This window comes from Myotis nattereri (assembly GCF_964212035.1).
Source record: "Myotis nattereri genome assembly, chromosome: 1".
Lineage (NCBI taxonomy): Eukaryota > Metazoa > Chordata > Mammalia > Chiroptera > Vespertilionidae > Myotis > Myotis nattereri.
This window is the reverse complement of record NC_138075.1, coordinates 186805548-186826895: the sequence shown is the minus strand read 5'-3', so window position 1 is coordinate 186826895 and position 21348 is coordinate 186805548. Positions and strand designations below refer to the sequence as shown.

The window sequence follows — 21348 nt, the reverse complement described above, 5'->3', positions numbered from 1 at the left end:
TGGCTCATTCAAAGTGGCATGGGCAACAGTTGTGTCTCCATCATGGTGACTGTCACAACGTGAAAGGTAAGTGTCTGCTAAGACCTGAAGCTGCTGGCAGATACCAGAGCAATGACAAGGGGTTGGATGACATCCATCTCCATGAGGCCTGAAAATGCATCTGTTCCTATTTTGCTTTCATTAATGAAGAAGCATATTTTGTTATTACAATGTGTAACAGCGTAAGCCACATGACATTGTATGCTCTGTGAGAGAATAGAAAGAATTTGGTCAGTTACCCTTCATGCTATCATGGCAAGCACTTTAGATTTACAGCAGGCATCAAAAACCAAAATGCCTGCCCAGGCAAGGCAGGTAACATAGATGAGTGAAGCCAGTCAGGTACAAGAAAAATAAGGAAAATGCTTGTCCTGTTAAAGGGGAGCAGTTGCTCCCCAACTTTGATCATGGCTACCATTCAGAAGGACTGAACTTCCAAGTTTTTAAATGAGATAGTATATGTCAAGTGCTTAATAGATGCCTAGCACATTGCAGGAGCTCATTAATATTCATTATTGTTGTTTCATATCATTTACAATCATCATTAGCAGTCACACATCCATAGAAATAATCTTGAGAAATGAAACTATTTGGCAAATTCACATTTTCTAATTCCTTCATATTATATTTATCTCACAAAATTTTTGTTCATGAGCTTTAAAATGTTTCTCCAGTTTTAATTGGTCTCTTAATTGAATCATGAAAACCTAAAATTTTAGGCATGCTGACTCTCCTGGTTTACTTTCTGTTAATGGTAATTTCTTTGGTTTTTTGGGGGAAAGATAGTCTACCCATTTCTTGTTTTTCTAGCCTATATTTTCCCTGAGTAATTACCCCCACAGACACCTTCAGACATTGCCTATCAGACAGAAATGTGGACTGAACAGAATGTGATTTTCTCCAAGTTGGCTTAGGCCTGTAATCAGAGACCGCCAGTTCTGACCAGCTCTTCCAAAGAAAAAAAAATCAGTAAGTTTTCTTGCCTTTGCAGAATTGGAACAAATGCTAAAATTTAGCTAGGAAATGAGCGAAGAGACAGTGTCTAAAAAAGCCACAGGGTTAAAAACAAAAAGAAAAGGATACTTTTTTTTTATGAAGAACACTTATACCATAACTTAACAATTCCAGGCTTTAGAGTGGTAGAAATTGATTTTTTGTTTGTTTTTAAAAATATAAAGGAGCCCATAATCAAATGAAAGTAATAAAGTCAATAGTCTGGGCTTTCTTCCATTTTAACAACTACTATGAATTAATCTTGTGAATTAATATTAAGAATTCATATACAACATATTCAAAGCACATCTAAGTCTCAAAGTAAATAATCTGTGTTAATATCATCTATCCAAATCCAGTTCCCTACTTAGAGACAGTGTGATATAGGGTGGACAGCATGTATGGATTTGGGAGTCAGTCTAACCTGAATTCAAATGTTGACATGCTTATGGGGTACGTGTCTTTGGCAAGTTCCTGAACTTCTTGGAGCCTGTGTCATTATCTCTAAAGATGTGGACAATAAGACTTACTTTATAAGGCTGATACAAAGATTACAGGAAATAGCATAGACAAAGTGCCTCTTTACCATCTATCATTTAACAGATATTGAATAAATGTACTGTCTTGCTTCCATCCCATTTTCCACCAAAGCAATGCGGGAATCAATCCAATTTCACACACATCTCAGAAGATTAAGGAGGGATGACTTGCGTGTCCTTAGGCAAGATACTGAAAGTGAAGGATCTTCCTTTCTCGCCCTGAATAAGCGCATGTCTGTGCTGCCCCTTCCTCTCAGGTAGACCCGTCAGGAGTGGCCAGATGAGTTCATTTATTTGCTAAGTCACTTATTTAATAAACTAGAGGCCTGATGCACTAAATCCGTGCACTGGGGGAGGGGGTGTCCCTCAGCCCAGCCTGCACCCTCTCCAATCTGGGATCCCTCTCACAATCCAGGACTGCTGGCTCCCAACCACTCGCCTGCCTGCCTGCCTGATTGCCCCTAACCACTTCTGCCTGCCTGCCTGATCACCCCCTAACCACCCCTGACAGCCTGATTGACACCTAACTGCTCCCCTGACAGCCTGATCGCCCCCAACTGCCCTCCCTGCCAGCCCCTGTTGCCCCTAACTGCCCTCCCCTGCTGGCCATCTTGTGGCAGCCATCTTGCACCCACATAGGGGCGCCATCTTGTGTGAGGGCATGATGGTCAATTTGCATATTATCTCTTTATTATATAGGATGCTGTGCCCTATAAATGTCAACAACTATACGTACCAGGCACTGGAGATACAGAAAGTAAATGACAGCCCCCGTCCTCAAGGCTCACATTCCAGGCTGTGACAGACTTCACCTTCAGTAGCATCTCTTAAGGTATGTTTTACAGAATATCAGGTCGACAGGCTAAGAAATTTTATAAGAAAACCAAATGTGGGGAAAATTGGGGGAAAGTTTCTTTATTATGGAGTTTCCCTGAACCAATAACGTGCTTGAGGAAATAAAATGCAACGTTTCTACTTAGCCACATGGCCTTTGTTTCAAGGAGCATCTCAACAGGTTTCTCAGAACACACTTTGGAAAGAGCAGATCTATCATGTACCTTGGGACTCCTCCCTCCTGCCGCTCCTATAAGACTTTAAAGGAGGCCAAAGAGGCCAAATGGGAGGCAGGCATTCTCCCCCAGCGTCACTGAGCAGCCGCTATTTCAGCCCTGCATGTTGGGTTACATGTCTACGGTGGGAGAGCTGTGGGCTTTGGACCCAGACTGGATTAGAACTTTGATCCTACAATTTACCTGTGTGGCTCTGAGGAAACTGTGAAAGCTCTTGATGCTCATTTCCATGTCTGAACAACAGGGATGTAATAACAGCTGCCCCCTGGGCTCCTGTGAGGAATAAATGTAATCACATAGGGAAAGCGCCAGAGGTAGAGTAAAAGTGGAAACCAATACATAGCCTTTCCCTTCCCCCCTGTTTTAAGCTGCACTTTATGATATCCTGGAAGGCACAGCGCACCCAGGCAGTGGTAAATCCATTCTGCTGCTTTAAAGAGAAATACAGGGGCTTGATCACGGGTACTGTCTCTATTATTTTTGCTTGCAGGTTTGTACCTCTCTGCACTTCTGCATTTCAGCCAGAGATGCTGAGGCAGGATCTTCATCTTGCCTGAATAAGAAATCTGGCTTCTCTCTGGGAGAAGCTGTTCTTAAATGCCCAGGGTAATTAGAGCCCTACATTTCTACCATATCAGCTGAATGTTACCTTGCTCCATCTAAAATCCAGTAAAATCCTCCAAACTCCATTCCGGAGACTCCCATTGTCAGTAAATTTTTTAAAAAATTATGATGTTTAACCCTGCACAAGACAGTGTTTCAGTCACAATAAAATGTCTTACTGTACAATCATTACTGTAATCTATGTCTATTTACGAATAGTTGAAATTTACTTCTCAGTGATAAAATAAACCCAAGAGAAGTAATCATGTGAAACATCAGCCTTCATTTACATTATGTTGCATGTATTACACTATATAACCCATAATACTCCATTCATTGGCCTCAGGAGAGAATGTGCTCTTCAACACAAGGGAATGTGCAGGTAAATGAAGTTTAAAGTTGACCCACTGCCTACTCCACTCACCCCAACTAACAGGAGTTCTAGAAAGCAGAAAAGAAAATGGAGGGACTTGAAGACGGGATCAAGGTCAACATCACAAATTCAGAGCAGTGTGGACCTTCTGACTAGAGATTAGGAGGAATGGGGGCCACAGCCTTACCCAAGGCAAGTGTTGCTGCTGGAGCCCTTCCCCCACCCCTCCATCCCGTGCAGGTGCAGCCCCCGCAGGACTGTGGGGCATGTCTGTCACAGCAGGGGCAGAGCTGCAGCTGGGCGGGCTGGAGAGGTCTGGAGAAAGAGGCTCTGAAACTAGAAGTATCTCGGATTAGACATGTTTGTGGCTTTGTAGCCTATAGTTATTGACCTAAGACTAAAAGGTTTGGAGGCATTGGATCTCAGGAGTCTTTGAGGCTTAGTGTGAGCTTTGGGGCATCTGTAGGCTCTTTGAGGCTTAGTGTGAGCCTCAGAAAACACGAAAACAGGCAATTCCTTCAGGAGGCTTGTTCTAAGTCCCAATTTTAAAAGAAAGGGGAGTAGAAAGAGCCTCAATACTTTCTCCTGGCTTGTTAAGCCTGCTCTTCAGGGAAGGAAAGGAGGAGATCGGAATTCAGCACCCAAGCTCTGTGGATCTACCAGAATGCTGCCTGTGCTTGGCCTAGAAATTGATAAGGGTAAGGAATCCCAACACGTTTCATTATTTTAAAGGCAAAACATCTAGAATGGTACCTCTGTTTTCTTGACTTAATGATATAAAACATAATCTAACCTGATTTTAATGACACCATGACCATTACAAACACACATTCCTATTAAGGTAGTGGGAAAGAGGTTCTATGTCCAGTGTCCCCAAGCTGTCTGGTTTTTGTTTGTCTTTTGTCTTGTTTGTTTATCTTAGTTCTCGGACTGAGCTGTTAGTTCAGGTGACTAGAAGTGTTTCTAAAATTGGAAACCTTGGTCTTTCCTTTTGGAAGATGGATATGGCAATAACTGGGGAAACGGTGAGGCAAATAAGTTTCTCTTCTTTTTCTGTATGCAAGTTAGCTAAGTTCACGATGTTTGGCATCATGATTATAGCCCATCTACTAATTGGACATATTTTTCACTAGATTCCCTAATGTCATTCAGCCTCAGCCAATTTGCTTTACTCTCACTATCACACAATCAGCTTTCTTTTTACAGGTCATTCCATCAATATGAACCATCTTTCACCTTAAAACTATCTGTGTATATGCTTTATTTGCTGCAATCCTGGATTTAAAACTCATTTTTTTTGCAAGAATGCCTCTATGATTAAGTCTGTCCCATTCTAACAACCTCCTCATTTGACACCCCTTTAATAATTATGTTAAATCAGTAATAATTTGCATTAATTGCAAACTTACAATGTACCAGGCACTGTTTTAGGAACCTCAGTGCACTATTTCATTTACTCCTTTGTCAAATCCTTTGTTTGTGCCCTTTTACAGATGAAGAAACTGAAGTACAGAATGGTGACATAACCTATCCAAGACACACAGCTAGAGAGTCATGAATGTATCCCAACCTGACTAGTCTGACCCCGAGCCCACATTCTTAGCAGCGAAGCAATTTGTACCCTACCTGCTTTTACATGGTGAGATATTTCATAATAAGACTCATGTCAGTTCATGTATCAGTGTCATATAACGTCAACTGATGTTTTTGAGGAAAAGAAGCCTGAGTGTCCCTCTTACATCATTAAATGTAATATGATGGTGTGTTCATAGCAAGCCTTTAATAAATGTTCTTTAGCAAACTCAGCAGGTATGTGACTAGCACAAAACATGTTTTCTGACTTGCTTACCAATTATCTACACCAGAGGCTTCCCCTAGGCAAGGTGAGACCCAAGTACCATCTCTGCTGTAAAAGTGACTCTGATGTCAGTGTGTAGAGTCACTGTGTGAAGAGCTGAAGTCATCCTTCCAGAAGTTCTTCTGAAGTGGGTTTATAACGGGCATCAACTGGCAGATGATAATAATCCTGGAAATAAAATGAATCACAATTTTAGCATACAAACTATTGTATCTATTACACACAATTTGCCATAAAATTCCTTGTTTGAAAGAATAAATGCCAATTTTGCTTACTGTCAGAATTATCAGGAATGTAGTCCACCCCTCATGCAAATAAAGGCATGAGGGGTGGAAAATGAGCTCCATCTGACTCCAATAAATATACGTGTAAGAAATTATTGTAAAATATCAAGTATTTACATGGAATGCATTTTAAGCTATTTTTAATATCTGTCAAAAATTACATCAAATATGAGATTAATTTGTATGCTATATAAAATGTTTTATATTATACTAGAGGCCCAGTGCACGAATTCGTGCATGGGTGGGGTCCAGCCAGCTGCCCCAATCGGGGCCAATTGGGCTGGGCCTGCTGCGGAGAGGGGATGTAGGAGGTTGGCCGGCCAACTCTGCCCCCGATCGGGGTGATGAACTCCTTTAGTTTTTTCTTGTCTGTGAAGCTCTTTATCTGGCCTTCAATTCTAAATGACCTTTGCTGGGTAGAGAAGGCCGTGGCAAGAAATATTCAAAGTGACAAAGAGCAAGGACCTGCAACCAGGTGACCTTCCTCTTGAAAGGACATGGCTGCTCCAGGTGTTGAGGGTTCAGTCTCCATAAAACCCAGGTCAGTCTTTGCGTTGGGTGAGTGGAATCGCTGAGGACTATTTGAGAGTCGCCAAGACTGGGAGTGTGATCTCAGAACAGTTAAAAACACGTTTGTGAAGAGATGTTATGGATTCTCTCTCATCAAAAAGCCCACGTGTGTCTCTGCTACACCAATAGGGTTGCTTTAACCCTGAAGCCTCCATCTGCAAGCCCACCTGCTTCCAGGAGCTGGCGGGAGGTTGAACATGGCCACATAGATGAGGGTGGCACCCTCTCGCAATCTGGGACGCCTTGGGGAATTTGGAGACCCAGTGCACGGATTCAGCCCAATCCCCACAGGCCAGGCTGAGGGACCCCACCAGTGCACGAATCCATGCACTGGGCCAGTTTCATCCTGGTCCCCACAGGCCAAGCCAAGGGACCCTACTGGTGCACAAATCTCTGCATCAGGCCTCTAGTGTGTGTGTATATATATATATATAGCTAATATGCTGTGTCCAACCATCCAACCAGTCGCTATGATGCGCACTGACCACGAGGGGGCAGATGCTCAACACAGGAGCTGCTGCAGTGACTTGGCAGTGGTGGTTCTCGGGTAATGCACCCTGAAAACCAGAGAGGAGGGAGCCTGATTCCTCATGGGGCTGCGCAATTCTACCTTCAGATGTGGGTTATGTTGTTGCTGGGGCGCTGTCAGCCCCAAATCTGGTTTACTGCACACTTGTGTTTGCAGTCCACACCTTGTACGACACCAACTTTGCAGAGTGCCCTCTCACACTCCAGGACTCCTCGGGGGCATGTCGGAGAGCACGGATTCAGCCCAATCTCTGCAGGCCAGGCTGAGGGACCCCACCTGCTGGAGGGACCCTGCTCACTCTGCAGACGCCAGGGAGGGACCATGGGAGGTTGGCTCCAGGGCATGTCAGCCCTGCCAGCCACCTTCTAATTAATTTCCTTTGAATGTGCACAAATCCATGCACTGGGTCACTAGTAAACCGTAAAAGACATACACAAACTCTATTTCCTGTTTAGCAGTCATTGGGAAGCTTAATTCCATGGGTTTAGTATCAACTTCCATGCAGAGGAAATGCCTTCCATCAGGTCCCACTCTACCCTCCTTGGAGCTCATGGACCTAACTGCCAGTACTCCTCATCCTATCACACACACACACACACACACACACACACACACACAGTATCTTTATGGTCCCATGTTTCATGTAGTTTCTCCCACCAAAAAAGACAATCATCCCATTTATTGAGCACCCATTGTATGACAGATGCTGCATCTTCACCACCTCACCAAATCCTCAAAACAAGCCTAACTGGCCCTAGCTGGTTTGGCTCAGCGATAGAGCGTCAGCCTGTGGATTAAAGGGTCCAGGTTCCAGTTCCAGACAAGGGTACATGCCTGGGTTGGAGGCTCAATCCTCAATGTGGAGTGTGCAGGAGGCAGCCAGTCAATGATTCTCTCTCATCACTGATGTTCCTATCTCTCCCTTCCTCTCTGAAATCAATAATAATAATAATAATAATAATAATAATAATAATAAATAATAATAATAATAATAAATAAACTGTGAAAAAAGATTTTTTTAAAAAATAAGCCTAACTGTGTGCTAAGTGATTATTCTTCTATCACAAGAAGAAGAAACAGGATTAGAGAAATTAAGGAACTTGATCAAATACCAGAGCTGGAATAAAGAAAGAGAGAAGTCAAAAATATTTTAATAATATTTTGCTGTTTATGAAACATATTCCCATTCCTTATTTCTTTGCATCCTAAAAATTATTATTTTATCAATGGGAAATAATTTTTCAGGAGCAGTTTCTTGGGTAACATTATTTGAAGCTTTTAGGCCTACACTTAGGTATGAAGACATACTTCTTCCATAATGCCAGCTTCCTCCAAGTTCTCTATAATTAACAAGATCCCTACTTCCCTAAAGAGTGTACTGACTCATCCCTTTTTAAGAAACCAACCTTAAATTCTTATCCCTCTCACATCAGAAATCACACTTTGGAAAGACAAGGAGGGTCAGAGAAATAACAAAAGCAGCTAAAGTTCAATTCACATCCAAGACATTCCTATTTGCTCATGAGGGAAAAAAACCATCCATGTTGATGTTAGCCTCTTAAGCAATACCAGTGCCTGAAAGTGGGTCTATCTAAAGAGCAAACTGAGAGTTGTGCCGTGGGCTTGATTGGGTCATGGAGAATGTTCTGATGTATTCCCCTCTCCCACCAAAGAACATGCACCAAAGGTTTTCCTGAAGTGATTCTTAGCTATCTCTAGTCTAATACCTAGGAAATTCATAGGGGGGGAGGGGGGCGGGGGGAAGAGGAAGAATCATAACATGATTTACCTAATATTTTCATCCTCTCTTTCAAGTCCAGGAAGTTATAATAGTATTTCCTTCTAGACTGTGTATTTGTTGAGGGAATCGGGAGGAGTTACTTTTACTACAACAAACATGAGGGTGGAAATCTTGAGAATGTTGGCACTAGGTTTCCAATTTTATCTGCAGATAAAACCCTGCACAAAACAGATAATGGTTTATTTTGAACCTATTTTACATGCATTTCCCCCCTGGTTCACCAAAATGATTATCTTTAGAGTTTATGTCCATTATTCCTTCACTATCTTCCCTGCAATCAAGTTCTCTGAATAAATACAGGGGTTGAGTTACAATTAAAAATAATGAGACTCTACCAGGCCAATGTCCTTGCATGCAGTAAAAAGGTGTGGGCTAGAGTTTGGTATGTTTTTTTTTCCCCCATTTTGCTTCACTTTGATTGGTGGGTTGACACTTTAAATAAAGATTTCAGGTCTACTCTGATGAGAGATACAGAGCGAGTCCCAGACACACACAGTCCAGAAAAAAACAAAAAAACTAATCTTCTTTTCTTAGAACTATCTTGGTTGGCATCACCAGGCCAGCATTGAAGGTAAAATGTGATTTTATGATTTCCTTGTGATTCCTGTAAGATCTTTCTTCCTATCTGCAGGCAGCTATTATAAGAGGATTTATCTTCATTTGTCACTAGAATAATAACTTATTGTAAATTATTAGCAAGTTTCAGAGAAGATATGTCTAATAACCTTCCAGCTAAAGAAAAAAGACTTGCATGTGCCAGGGAGTAAAGGAGGCTGGGGGTTTGGGCGGGAGGGGGGCGGTCAATGGGGAAAAAAAGGAGTCATATGTACTACTATTTGTAATACTTTAAACAATAAAATAAAATTTTTTAAAAAAGAATTTTAGGGTGGGATTTTGATAGAACTGCATTTAATATGTATATCACTTTGGGTGGTATAGATATTTTAACAACATTAAATTTTAAAATCCACATGTAAAAAAATAAGTAAATAAATAAAAATAAATGTACTACCTCATAAAATGAATTTTGGTAAAATACATTTGCTAATTGTAATAATGTGCTAAGCTGGGTTATGGTGCATAAAATCTAAATGTATCTCTTATATTTAATAAACATTTTATAGTGAGGGGATAAAAAAGAAAAAAGACATCAATGAGGTGTTTTGGTGTGCTGTTGTTGTTTTTTTACTATTTGTGATTATTAGTGACATTGCCTAATTTATAAAAGTATAAAAAGATGAAGAGATCTCTTGGCTAGACAGACTTTTGTTCATGTAAGGGTAAGAGCCTTTTGAACTTATAAAATCATTTTAAAGAGATAATTTATTTTAGAAAAAGGAAAACTTAATTTTTAGAAATATTTTCCACTAAACTTTTAGAAATTGAACTATTAAGTTCATTCTTATTTTAAAAATGTAAGTTTGGGTTATGTGGGCAACCTAAATATAGAATGATATGCCTTATGAACCTGCAAAAGAAAGGTCTGTTATGAATTACTATTGTCTGTATTACATTTTCATTGAATTCAAAATTTACTCTGGAAGGAAACAAAGTATAATTTCCCATGGACGATACTGAATAGACCAATATTTCACATAGCAGAAGGGATTTTCCAATTCATGTTTTACAAAATGAAACACAGCAGTTAAAGAATATGCATGAAGGTTGTTCCTACATGTTCATTTAGGTTGTAGCTCCACACACACAGAAAGTTCTTGGATATTTTCTAATTGCTTGTCAATTCTTTCCAAAAACTAGTAAATACAAATCAGTTGTTCAGCAACATTTAGTTTGTTGTTGCTTTTGTTTTTGTTTCAACCTGGTTGTTTTGGAAAATCAGTGATTCAGCTCATTGAGGTATTGTCTTTAAACCATTCTGGAATAACAATTTATCTGATGTAATTCTACAACCTAACTCTGTTTCAGATCCCACTTTTCAAGATGAAGAACCTGATCCTGGTCTTGTGCCTCCTGGGAACGAGCTCTGCAGTGCCGGTAAGTCCGAGTCTTCTAGAGTGCGTCCCAGCAGAGACATTCTTGGGCCCCAAACAACACTGAAGGACATGGGCTAAGAGTCCAGGAATGGACTCATTTGAATTAATCCAGTGTTATAATTCCTACTGAGCCAAAAGTCGTAGTTGCTCAGACATGAGCCTTACCATCCAAAAGCAATAAGTCAAATAAATGATTTTTTTCTATTCAAAAAGATATTTAAAATATTCCAAAGACAATGTCTAAGTCTCCCTTCACTCATTTAAAGATAAGAAACTTGTTGTCTCCACAATGCCATGGCACAATTTTCTTATCAGCTACTTGCTACTATTATGAAATTGAAATGGAAAGAAAATTTCTTCAAAAAAGTGAAGTCCATTTTCTTCACTTTGAAAAGAACAATATTAACCAAGTTACTATGGCTACAAAACTCAACTAGTAATTCCATTTGAAGCTAGTAATTAAACCATAAATTTGCCTTATAGGGAAGATATTGTGTGATCAAGAGCTGAATTTCTTAAATCAAAACATGTCATGGCAATAGGGCTAATTGTATGATACAGTCATACACCTGGTCCACTCTGTCATATATTGAGGTGATCTCATAAGAATACAATTCTTTTGGGCACTGAACAATAGCCAATAGCATGTGATTCTGTTTTCACGAGGACTTTATTCAGCTGCTATCTGCTTTGGGCAAATGTTAACTAAGCACCTGCCATGTACCCAGCAATGCGCTGGACATTGAGACACAAAGGTAAATATGGCATGGTCTCTTGGCTGGGGAGCTCATAGTCAGCCTTAGATGAAGTTTAAAATATTTCAGTTCCTTGAGAAAAAAGGTTAGCTATTTGGGTTTCTTAAAGTTAAACATTTTGGAGAAAGGGGATGAAAACTGATTACAAGGACTCAAACCTCAATTCTACAAATAAAAAGTTTCTATTCTATTACTCAACATGAATTTTAAATGAAAGAAAAATTGAAGCTGCCATTCTAATTCACCTTTGTCTGATACTGATAGTGAGGTCAGAATCCATCATCAGTCTAATACCTTGACACTATTGGAACCTATTCTAATCCACACCTATAACAGATCCACTTTGTCATAGGAGCAAGACAATTGTTTGGGATCACCAGCAGACTGCCTGCCAAATTACATGTTCTTCTCCTTTCACTGCCACATGGGAAATGTAGCCCCTGTCTATTTACATTCATGTAATTATTATTTAATTCATGACTTAGAGCTAGAACTTTTTTATTTAAGAAAAAATACCTTTGATATGATCCCCCAAATATAAACACAGATCAACTGCTTTATGCAAAAAGTAATCTTTCACTAAAGATGATGGAGGACTTGTTGAAGCTGTTTGAGTAGGAGGCAAGTTGGGTTTGGACAGGGTTTTGCTGAAAGTCATGATCACATGCCACATTCCATCAACCAGAAGCGTGTAGGTTTGTCAAACACACAAGAAAAATGACCTCAAGTTTTTCCCCTTTGCTCTTCTATATGATAACACTTAAGAATAGAAGTTACTTTTACAGTATTTTTCTTTGTTGCTTTAATGTACTTATTAGACCACTTTCAAACAAATCAAATTTTGCTTTTAAAGCAACATAGCACTATGATGCAGACAAAGGGTAGATGATTTCTGAAAATAATATGTTAATTCCCCAATAATTTAAATTATTCTTCTTTCTTCCCAAAAGTTCAAGTTATTTAGGTAATAAACTAAAAGTTGGCCTCTTGACTGTACTTTCTATTTCCGGTGGTTAAGGAAGTTTCTCACGGAAGAACACTCAGAATTATTCTTATTTCCATGTAGGTGTTTCCTCGGCAGCCGGGGACGCCAGGCATGGCTAGTTTGAGCCTGGAGGTACGTATTGTCAGAGCACTGACGTTTACTTTTTACGTTTGTTTGTTCCTGGGAGGGGAGAAAGGTGATGGGCTGTTTCCGGTCTTCCCAGTGTGTGGGACGGCAGTGGTCGTCCTCCTGTGTGGTTCTGGAGAAGGTTATGGCATCTCTGAGAGCCTTGTTTTATAATTTTACCTCATTTTCAATTCTCGGGTGCTTTACTCCTTATAACATCATCTGTATGTGAATCAAAGCAATATTTTAATACCCACCATATATACATTATTTAATACCTACTATATATACGTTAACATTCTTACTACATTAATGTAATTACTATACTAATTCAAACACATTGGTCTGAAGTCATAAATGGTTTATATTTAGTTCCTTCTCCTTATAGTATCTTCTATTATAAAGTTCAGATGAAGAAAATTTACCTTACAAAATTCAGTTATTTATAAGAACTCCTGTGAATAACACTAACATTGTACCTGCTGTGTAATCGTGGTAGTAGTCTCATTGCACTTCTCATAACTAATATATACTCTGCTTAGAAAATCCCAGCAAAATAGTACTGTTTGACCATATTAATAAAATCTGTTGACAGTTACAAATAGAAGAATATTTATGAAATTATAAATGTATCACAAGAACCTTTCAATATTTTTTCATATTATAACAATCTGGGGGCAATCAGTACCTATATTGGCTGGATGCCCATTTCACATGCAAGCTACTTTCACTGAGTTATTTTTTTCTCACTTTCTAGCTTAAATGCAACCAAAGCACTCTAAACTTCTTCCTAATACATTGAAATTGACTTTCTATTGATTTGCTGGTATTTTTTTACAATCTCTCCAGATACCATTTTTCCCAACATCTTTTATATTTTTTTATTTTTAGGGCTTTTTTGTTTGGGAAGGAGATGGAGGTGGTCTTATTTTGTTTTGTTCGTCTGTTTTTTTCAAATTCCTCTTCAAGTTGAATTTTAAAAAGGCAAAGTATGGTAAAAGAGTCAGCGAAGGAAAGTCCTGATAATTACATTTATATTTCAGTTGAATGAGCTATTTTTCCATATTTCGCTGTGACCTCAATTAAATGGTGCTTTTTCTCTACTAATAATAGAAAGCAAGCTAAATACTCTAATAGCAATAATAACAACAGTGAAAAAAACACATTCAACGTTTCCATTTTTCAGCGATAATTAATGTCTGCTTCTATTTTATTCAAATTGACCCACGCCAAACTTTGTATTAATGGTATATGTTTCCAAATCTGTTGTGTCGTACAGAAAAGGAACATGTGTGGTAAACAGTAACCCACTTTTTTTTCTTAACAGACAATGAGACAATTGGGCACCTTGCAGGGATTAAACATGCTTTCTCAGGTAAACTTATTTTCAAATATTTCTTATTGCAAAGACTGTATTAATGGTGATGGTAGTGATATTAGCAGCAACATTGTCACTTATAGAATATATTTGTGAACAGGAGATAGCCTAAATTTTGGAAGAACTAATGAATAACTGAGATAACCTAAAACACAATAAGATTCTAAGATGGGCTGGCAGGGGGAAATAAAAACAGTACTGAATTTTCTTTAGTAAAAAAAAAAAAAAATTGCATTATCAATTTTATTATGAGTACTTACAAAGCTAAATCCAAGACAAGTATATGAGGATACTGCAGTCTGGCTTAAAATGTCTATAAGTCTGTTGCAAGAGAGTGTTTGCCTATCCATGTTAAATTAAGTAATCTCACTCTTACTTTTGCTATCTCTACATTTTCTGTGGATCTTTTGGAAAATGAAAACCAAGTTTAAACCAATATTGAAATAGAATTAAATTTCTCTCTATCTATCTTTTCTCCCCATGACTTTAGTATTCAAGATTTGGCTTTGGGAAATCACTTAATTCTTTGTGGATGCACGGTCTCCTCCCACCACATTCCTCCTTCCCATGGATGAGACCAAGGGAACATGAAACTCAACAGGTAAGTTAGTTACATCAATTGTTTGAAACACTAAGCCTTAAAATCTTCCTCTACTTACATTCTCTAAGTTGTCATATAATACCCACAGAGTAATAAACAAACACACTATAGTAATTATCCAGACACCAAATACATCAAAACTAGTTTTAGTACTTTGGAATATTTAAAATAAAATGGTCAAAATTTTCAATCCATTTGAACATTTATTTCAAATAGGAAGATATAGACTCCCAAATATGAGATCTATGTTAAAAATATCAGCAATAACAATAAACTATCCTCAAAATGGAAACAGGCTAAATCCTTGGCAATTCTCATTTTAATCAAGATTACCCAAATAATTCTTTAAAAAGCACATTTAAAACTGATGCCAAAGTCCTGGTTAAAACATCATGAACCTTACAGCAATCAATAAATATATCAGTTAACTTTAACTATTATTCATTAGGTGCCTAATACATAAATCAAATTGTAGATTGGGAGTGAAAGTGAAAATGTTTAAGAATGACTCCAAGGTTTATGGAATTTCAGATCTGATTGGGAAATAAGAGAAGACAACATATTACAAGCTGCTAAATTGTGAAACATAGGTAATGAAGGAGAAATAAGAAACAAAAGCTTTAAGAGTTTAGAGATGGGCAATGGTTGTTGTAAGATCCATGTCACTTTGAGGAGCTGGCAATCAATTTAAAAATAATAGGGAGCCATTTACCACAAATAATTTTTTAAAGATCAACAAAACATGGTTGTGTTAACAAGAACTTATAAGTCCAGATGGCCTCCCACAACAGGTAGCATTGCCCACCAAACTACAGTCAATGGGACAATCAGTTACGTTCATGGTGACTGTTTCTCCTCTCGATTGTTTCCAAAATGGACTCGGTAGTGCAGAAATTTAATTGGTGTTTTGCTTAATTACTCTTTCTCCTTTCATTAACTCAAAACTATATTAAGCATCTGTCATGTGCCAGGCACTTGTTAGGAGCTATGTTAAGTCCTGGGGCTATAAAAATAAATAAGACATATCCTCCCTCAGTTGACTGGGGACAAAGATTGGTAACAAAAAAATTGTAATCCAGGGAGAAAGGGGTAAAATAGAGATGCACAGGGGCCACTATGAGAACCTAGAGGAGGAAATGACTCATTCTACAAGGACGTTCACATAGCTTCCTACCTTCATAAGCAGAAAATTCCTCAGCTCTTTTGCTTTAGAAATTCTAGCCACCACAGTTCAGTGAGCCATCGCATCCTGACACTCCTTTCAAATTTCTCTGCAGTATGAATATTCTTTGCCTGTGCATCCCCCACCTCTCCCATCGCAGCCATCCCTGCAGCCTCAGCACCCGGGACAGAAACCTTTCCACCAGCCCAGCGTGATCACCGCCATCCAGGACACAGTCCAGAAGGGAGGACCTCAGCCTCCGGTTTACCACGGACAGCCACCCTTGCAGCAGGCAGAGGGGCCAATGATTCAACAGCAGGTGGCACCATCAGAGAAGCCACCAAAGGCCGAGGTAAATCCTTCCCCTGAAGTTAGATCAGGGTCACCCACTAACTTAATGAAAGAAACCCTATTTGAGACACATTTAAATAGTCAGAGCTTCAGGGAATAATGCATGAAGATACAAATATGGTTTTGAGCAGTTGACATATCTGAGAGTAGAACACAAATATTCACTTCTGTCATTTGCCACCAGGGGTGGGGCATGGATTCTAAAAGAGTCTGTGCCTCTAAAATGTGGTTTCTTAGTTGAAGAAATGTAAGCTTTTAGCGAAAATAGGGAAGCCCAGAGAAGTCCAGGCTTCCCATCATCGGGGTCCTTTTCACTGTTGGAAGGACGGAGAAGAGTGATGAATCCCTCAGCATGGCAAATAGTATGTTGCATTCTTATTTCTCTACCTGGTAGTAGAGAAGACAGCCCTGGGAAAGTATCTCACAGTAATGTAGAGGAAAGAGTGATGGACAGAAAAGGAAGGCACCATGTAACTGACATGCTGCAGGAATTTAACATTCCCCATATCATCCTGATTACAGTCCTATAAAGAACAATATTACTATCTTTTTTAAAAGGAAAAGACAGACTTTCAGAGGTTATACAATTTTCCCAGCATAACATAAAATTTAAGTGGCAGAGTCAGGATTCAAACTAACCTGGCATGCTCCGATTCCTAAACTCATTGCTTTCTACTGTGCAAGACAAGGCAAACCCACTAGAGACATGCTGCATCTCTGCCCGTGCACTTGAGTCGTGTCAGTAAAAGGCAGTTGCAGTCTCTTGGTCTGTTGCCCCAAGCTAATGAAAGTAAAAAATCTGGACACTTCTTTGAGATTGTTTTATCATATTCATAAGTAAGAGTGTGTTCGGTTTGTCTATTTTGATAGTTTAGTAATCTTACTATTTATCTGTGATGCAGCTACCAGGAATGGATTTTGCTGATCCACAAGGTCCATCCGTAAGTACACATCTCAGTGAGACTTTCTTGGGAAAAATATCTTTATCCTTTAAGAAAGAAGAGTAAATATTTTAAATTGCCCCATTTATTATGAATATGAAGTATAAGTTCCTTTGTTTTCTTAAATATGAAATACGTCCTTGTCATATAAATACATCTGCATCTCTGCCCGTGCACTTGAGTCGTGTCAATAAAAGGCAATTGCAGTCTCTTAGTCTGTAGCCCCTGAGATTGATGAAAGTAAAAATCCGGAAACTTATTTGAGATTGTTTTATCATATTCGTAAATAAGAGTGTGTTCGGTTTGTTTAGTAATTGGTAGTTTAGTAATTTTACTGTTTATCTGTGATGCAGCTACCAGGAATGGATTTTGCTGATCCCCAAGGTCCATCCGTAAGTACACATCTCAGTGAGACTTTCTTGGGAAAAATATCTTTATCCTTTAAGAAAGAAGAGTAAAAATTTTAAATTGCCCCATTTATTATGAATATGAAGTATGAGTTTCTTGTTTTCTTAATTACATACGTCATTGTCACATAAATATATCTGCATCTCTGCCCGTGCACTTGAGTCGTGTCAATAAAAGGCAATTGCAGTCTCTTAGTCTGCAGCCCCTGAGATTGATGAAAGTAAAAATCGGGAAACTTCTTTGAGATTGTTTTATTGTATTCATAAGTAAAAGTGTGTTCGGTTTGTCTATTTTGATAGTTTAGTAATTTTACTGTTTATCTATGATGCAGCTACCAGGACTGGATTTTGCTGATCCACATGGTCCATCCGTAAGTACACATCTCAATGAGACTTTCTTGAAAAAAAATATTTCTATCCTTTATTTAAGAAAGAAGAGCAAAAATTTTAAATTGCTCCATTTGTTATGAATATGAAGTATGAGATCCTTTGTTTTCTTAAATATTAAATACTTTTTTGTCAGATGAATACATCTGAAAATGTGTTTCACAAAAGTGTTAGAAATTGCTGTAATGGGAGGTTTGCCCGTGTTGTAGCAAATCTGAATCACTTATCCTGTTTTCTACCACTTAAAGATATTCTCAATTGCCCGCTTGATATCTCAGGGACCGCTGGCCCAAAATAAACCATCTTCAGTAAGTTTTTTTAAATACCACTTTTGTTTCAAAGTTTTTCCCTGGGAAAATGCATTTTGTGATTATTATTGTATTTATATTTAGCTTTATCCAGGAATGTTTTACATGTCCTATGGAGCAAACCAATTGGTAAGTCTATATTTTATGAAAAGTATAATTTTTAATTAGATGTTACTTTAATGCCCTAGCCGGTGTGCTCAGTGGATAGAGCATCAGGCTGCAGACTGAAGGCTCCCAGGTTCGGTTCTGGTCAAGGGCACATGCTCTCAGTGCAGGCTCAATCCCAAGTAGGAGGCAACCAACCAAGGATTCTCTCTCATCGTTGATGTTTCTATCTCTCCCTCTCTCTTCCTCTCTGAAATCAATAAAAACACATATTAAATAAATTCATTCAGTAAGTAGAAATATTGCCTTAAGAGCTAAAATTATAAAATCTTGTCCTCACACAATGGATTCCATATTCTCTGAATGCCTAAATTAGCAACTGAAATGGCAAAGAGACACATTTTCTATCTGGATAATTCTGGACACACACACACACACACACACACACACACACAAAACACATTAAAGAAAAAGTAAATTTGCTATCTGAATTTTCCAAATTGGCTACATTTCTTCAATTATCCTCATCTCTCCACTGTACTCTGCCTCTGGACACAGCATTAATATTGAGATTTAAGGAAAAACTAAATGACCTTTAATTTAGTACTGAGTTGCTACAATAGGGGTCAGCAGTGTTTCTTTTTTGACAGAATGCTCCTACCGGACTTGGCATCATGAGCTCAGAAGAAATGGCGGTGAGTAATATCTTCAAACTCTTCTTAAAATAATATCCAGGGAGAACAGTCACAGGTGACTGGCTGCAAGAGGCATTGGCTGTGAATGCAGCCAAATAGAAAGCATGTGACTCAGATTGGTCCGCTCCAAAACCAAAGCTTGATCCTGAAGCAGTGTGCAAAGATTTCATCATATTTCCCAAACAGACATTTCTGAGAGATGGCCTTTCTTGAGCATAGGATTTTGCTCCATTTCTTGACAATGAGGAGAGGAGAAATCTCTCTTGAAAAGACTTTAATGAAGAGCAAATGCTTCCAACCAAAAACAATACCTACAGTTCACACAAAGTTCCTGTTCCTTCTCTGACCATTTAACCCCTCAAAACAAATTCAACAGCTCACAAATTATTTAGACCTCAAAACTGAGAGATCAAAAAGAAAAAAAGTAATCAAGTTTAAAATGTTATTATTATAAAATTGAAAGGACATTAATAAGTTAATTCAAGTATAGTCTTATTCTGTTATTATCCACTCATATTACAACATTAAAAAGTGAATTAATAGACACACAATTTGACTTTTTCCTTTGAAAATTTCATGTTGCATCTGTTAGAGCACAAAGCAAAACAGAACCATACTGAATTAACAAATCATCAGCATCTTGTTAAATTAATAAATACACCCATATGCTATCACTGAAAGAAAAATTGCATTTCAACATTGAGTGCCTTCTGTGGGCTAGAAACATTGAAAGATACCATAGAGGCAAAATAAGTAAGTGTCCTGTTCTCAAGGACTTTATATCCCTGCCCGTTTTTTGTGGTTTCTCAGTGAATCTGACCAGGTATAATAGTATGGAATAGTAATAATATGTGATAACGGTGTCTTTGGTAAATGGTTTTTTTCCAGGGAGGCAGAGGAGGCCCCATGGCCTATGGAGCCATTTTCCCAGGATTTGGAGGCATGAGGCCGAGCCTTGGAGGGATGCCTCCCAATCTAGGCAAGGGTGGGGACTTTACTCTGGAATTTGACTCCCCCGTCGCTGCAACCAAAGGCCCAGAGAAGGGAGAAGGAGTTGGGCAAGGCTCCCCCGTGCCGGAGGCCAACCTAGCCAATCCAGAAAACCCAGCTCTCCTTCCAGAGGTAGTAATGCCTAGTGCCCTTGGAGGGCTACTTGCTCTCCCGAAGGGCGATATTCCCAGCCTGGCCAGGGGCCCTGCAGGGCACAGCAAGGGATCCCCCAGAGTTACCCCAGCAGCCGCTGACCCACTGATGACCCCTGGATTGGCTGATGGTTACGAGCCCTACGCTGCTGATACAACCACACCCTTAGGAGAAACGACCTTGGATACCACAGTGACCCCAGACACAGAGCAAACATCAATGCCAGGAAACAAGGTCCAGCAGCCCGATGTTATGCATAATGGGTGGCATTTCCAAGAGCCCTGAGAGCCTTGAGCTATCAGCTACTTTGTGTATGCATAAGCTCCCCAGCTTTGTACCATGGCCTATCTTTTTCCTAAAACATGTTTTACCCTTCTGCAGCAAACGCATATTAATAAATACAAGTGGCTAGAAATAGTGTAGGTTCCCTTCTTGCTTTCATTCTCTTGTTGAAATAAAAGGTGTCGACTGTCTCCGTGACTTAGAAATACTATTCTTCTCTGCATTTGAAAGTCACTGTTTCTTCGCTGTCTTAGGCATTATAGGATGTCTCTTACTAGTGTGACACTGTTGTATCCAGAAAATGTGACACTGCTTTAGATATCTTTCTCTAAGCAAAGGCACATATTCTTAGAATTGTAAGCTATTTCATTCAAATGTTATTAAATGGGGATCAGTGGACAATCCCTGACTGGTATTACTGGGTTTGGTATGTTGGATTTTAAATTCTCATTTGTAGAGTATTTTATTTAATCTAGTAAAAACATCTAGCCTATTTTAAATAAAGAATTTAGTCACTGAAAAAATCAAGAAGTATATGTTTATTATTTATATACTAGGGCCCCAGTGCATGAATCCATGCACCTTGAAAGGAACTGTGGGTCGCAAGGCTGCTGTAGGCACAGGGGAGGATCTCGGTCCATCTGCGTCCACTCCCGGCCCCTCCCTCCACAGCCCCGGTCCATCTGCCAGCAGCCCCACTTCTGCCGCCGCCACCACTCCCACACGCAGAGCTACTGGGGCCAGCACCATCAGCTGGTGCAAGCAGCAGCTGCTGCCCCAATTGCTCCCCAGGAGCAAGGTAGAGAAGCCCTCAGGGGTGATCAGGGCTGCTGCTCACACCAGCTGATAGCACCAAGTGATCGGGACTGACGCCAGGCACCAGCAGAGGGGCGTCGGCAGCAGGTGTGAGCACCATGCAGAACCACGCGTGAGGGAGCAAAGAATTTTCAGTAACCACCAAAGGCTCACCCCGATGACAGTGACTAAAGCCACCCCCCTTGGTCTAGCGCCCCTTGGTCTTGGTCTGCTCCACCATCCTGCCGTGGCCAATGCCCATCATATTCCCCCT

The 21348-nt window shown here is 39.5% G+C and overlaps 1 protein-coding gene across 1 annotated transcript; it reads left to right on the top strand.

The window, feature by feature from the left end:
* Positions 1–291: 291 nt before the first annotated feature.
* AMBN (ameloblastin) lies at positions 292–20282 on the top strand (the record flags this gene model as incomplete). Its single annotated transcript, XM_081113584.1, has 15 exons — positions 292–354; positions 3132–3247; positions 4540–4642; positions 10586–10654; positions 12475–12525; positions 13847–13894; positions 14388–14498; positions 15776–16012; positions 16914–16952; positions 17306–17344; positions 17692–17730; positions 17995–18054; positions 18139–18183; positions 18810–18854; positions 19743–20282. The coding sequence occupies 15 exons, from the start codon at positions 292–294 to the stop codon at positions 20280–20282; spliced, it is 1605 nt and encodes a 534-aa protein (XP_080969710.1).
* Positions 20283–21348: the final 1066 nt, after the last annotated feature.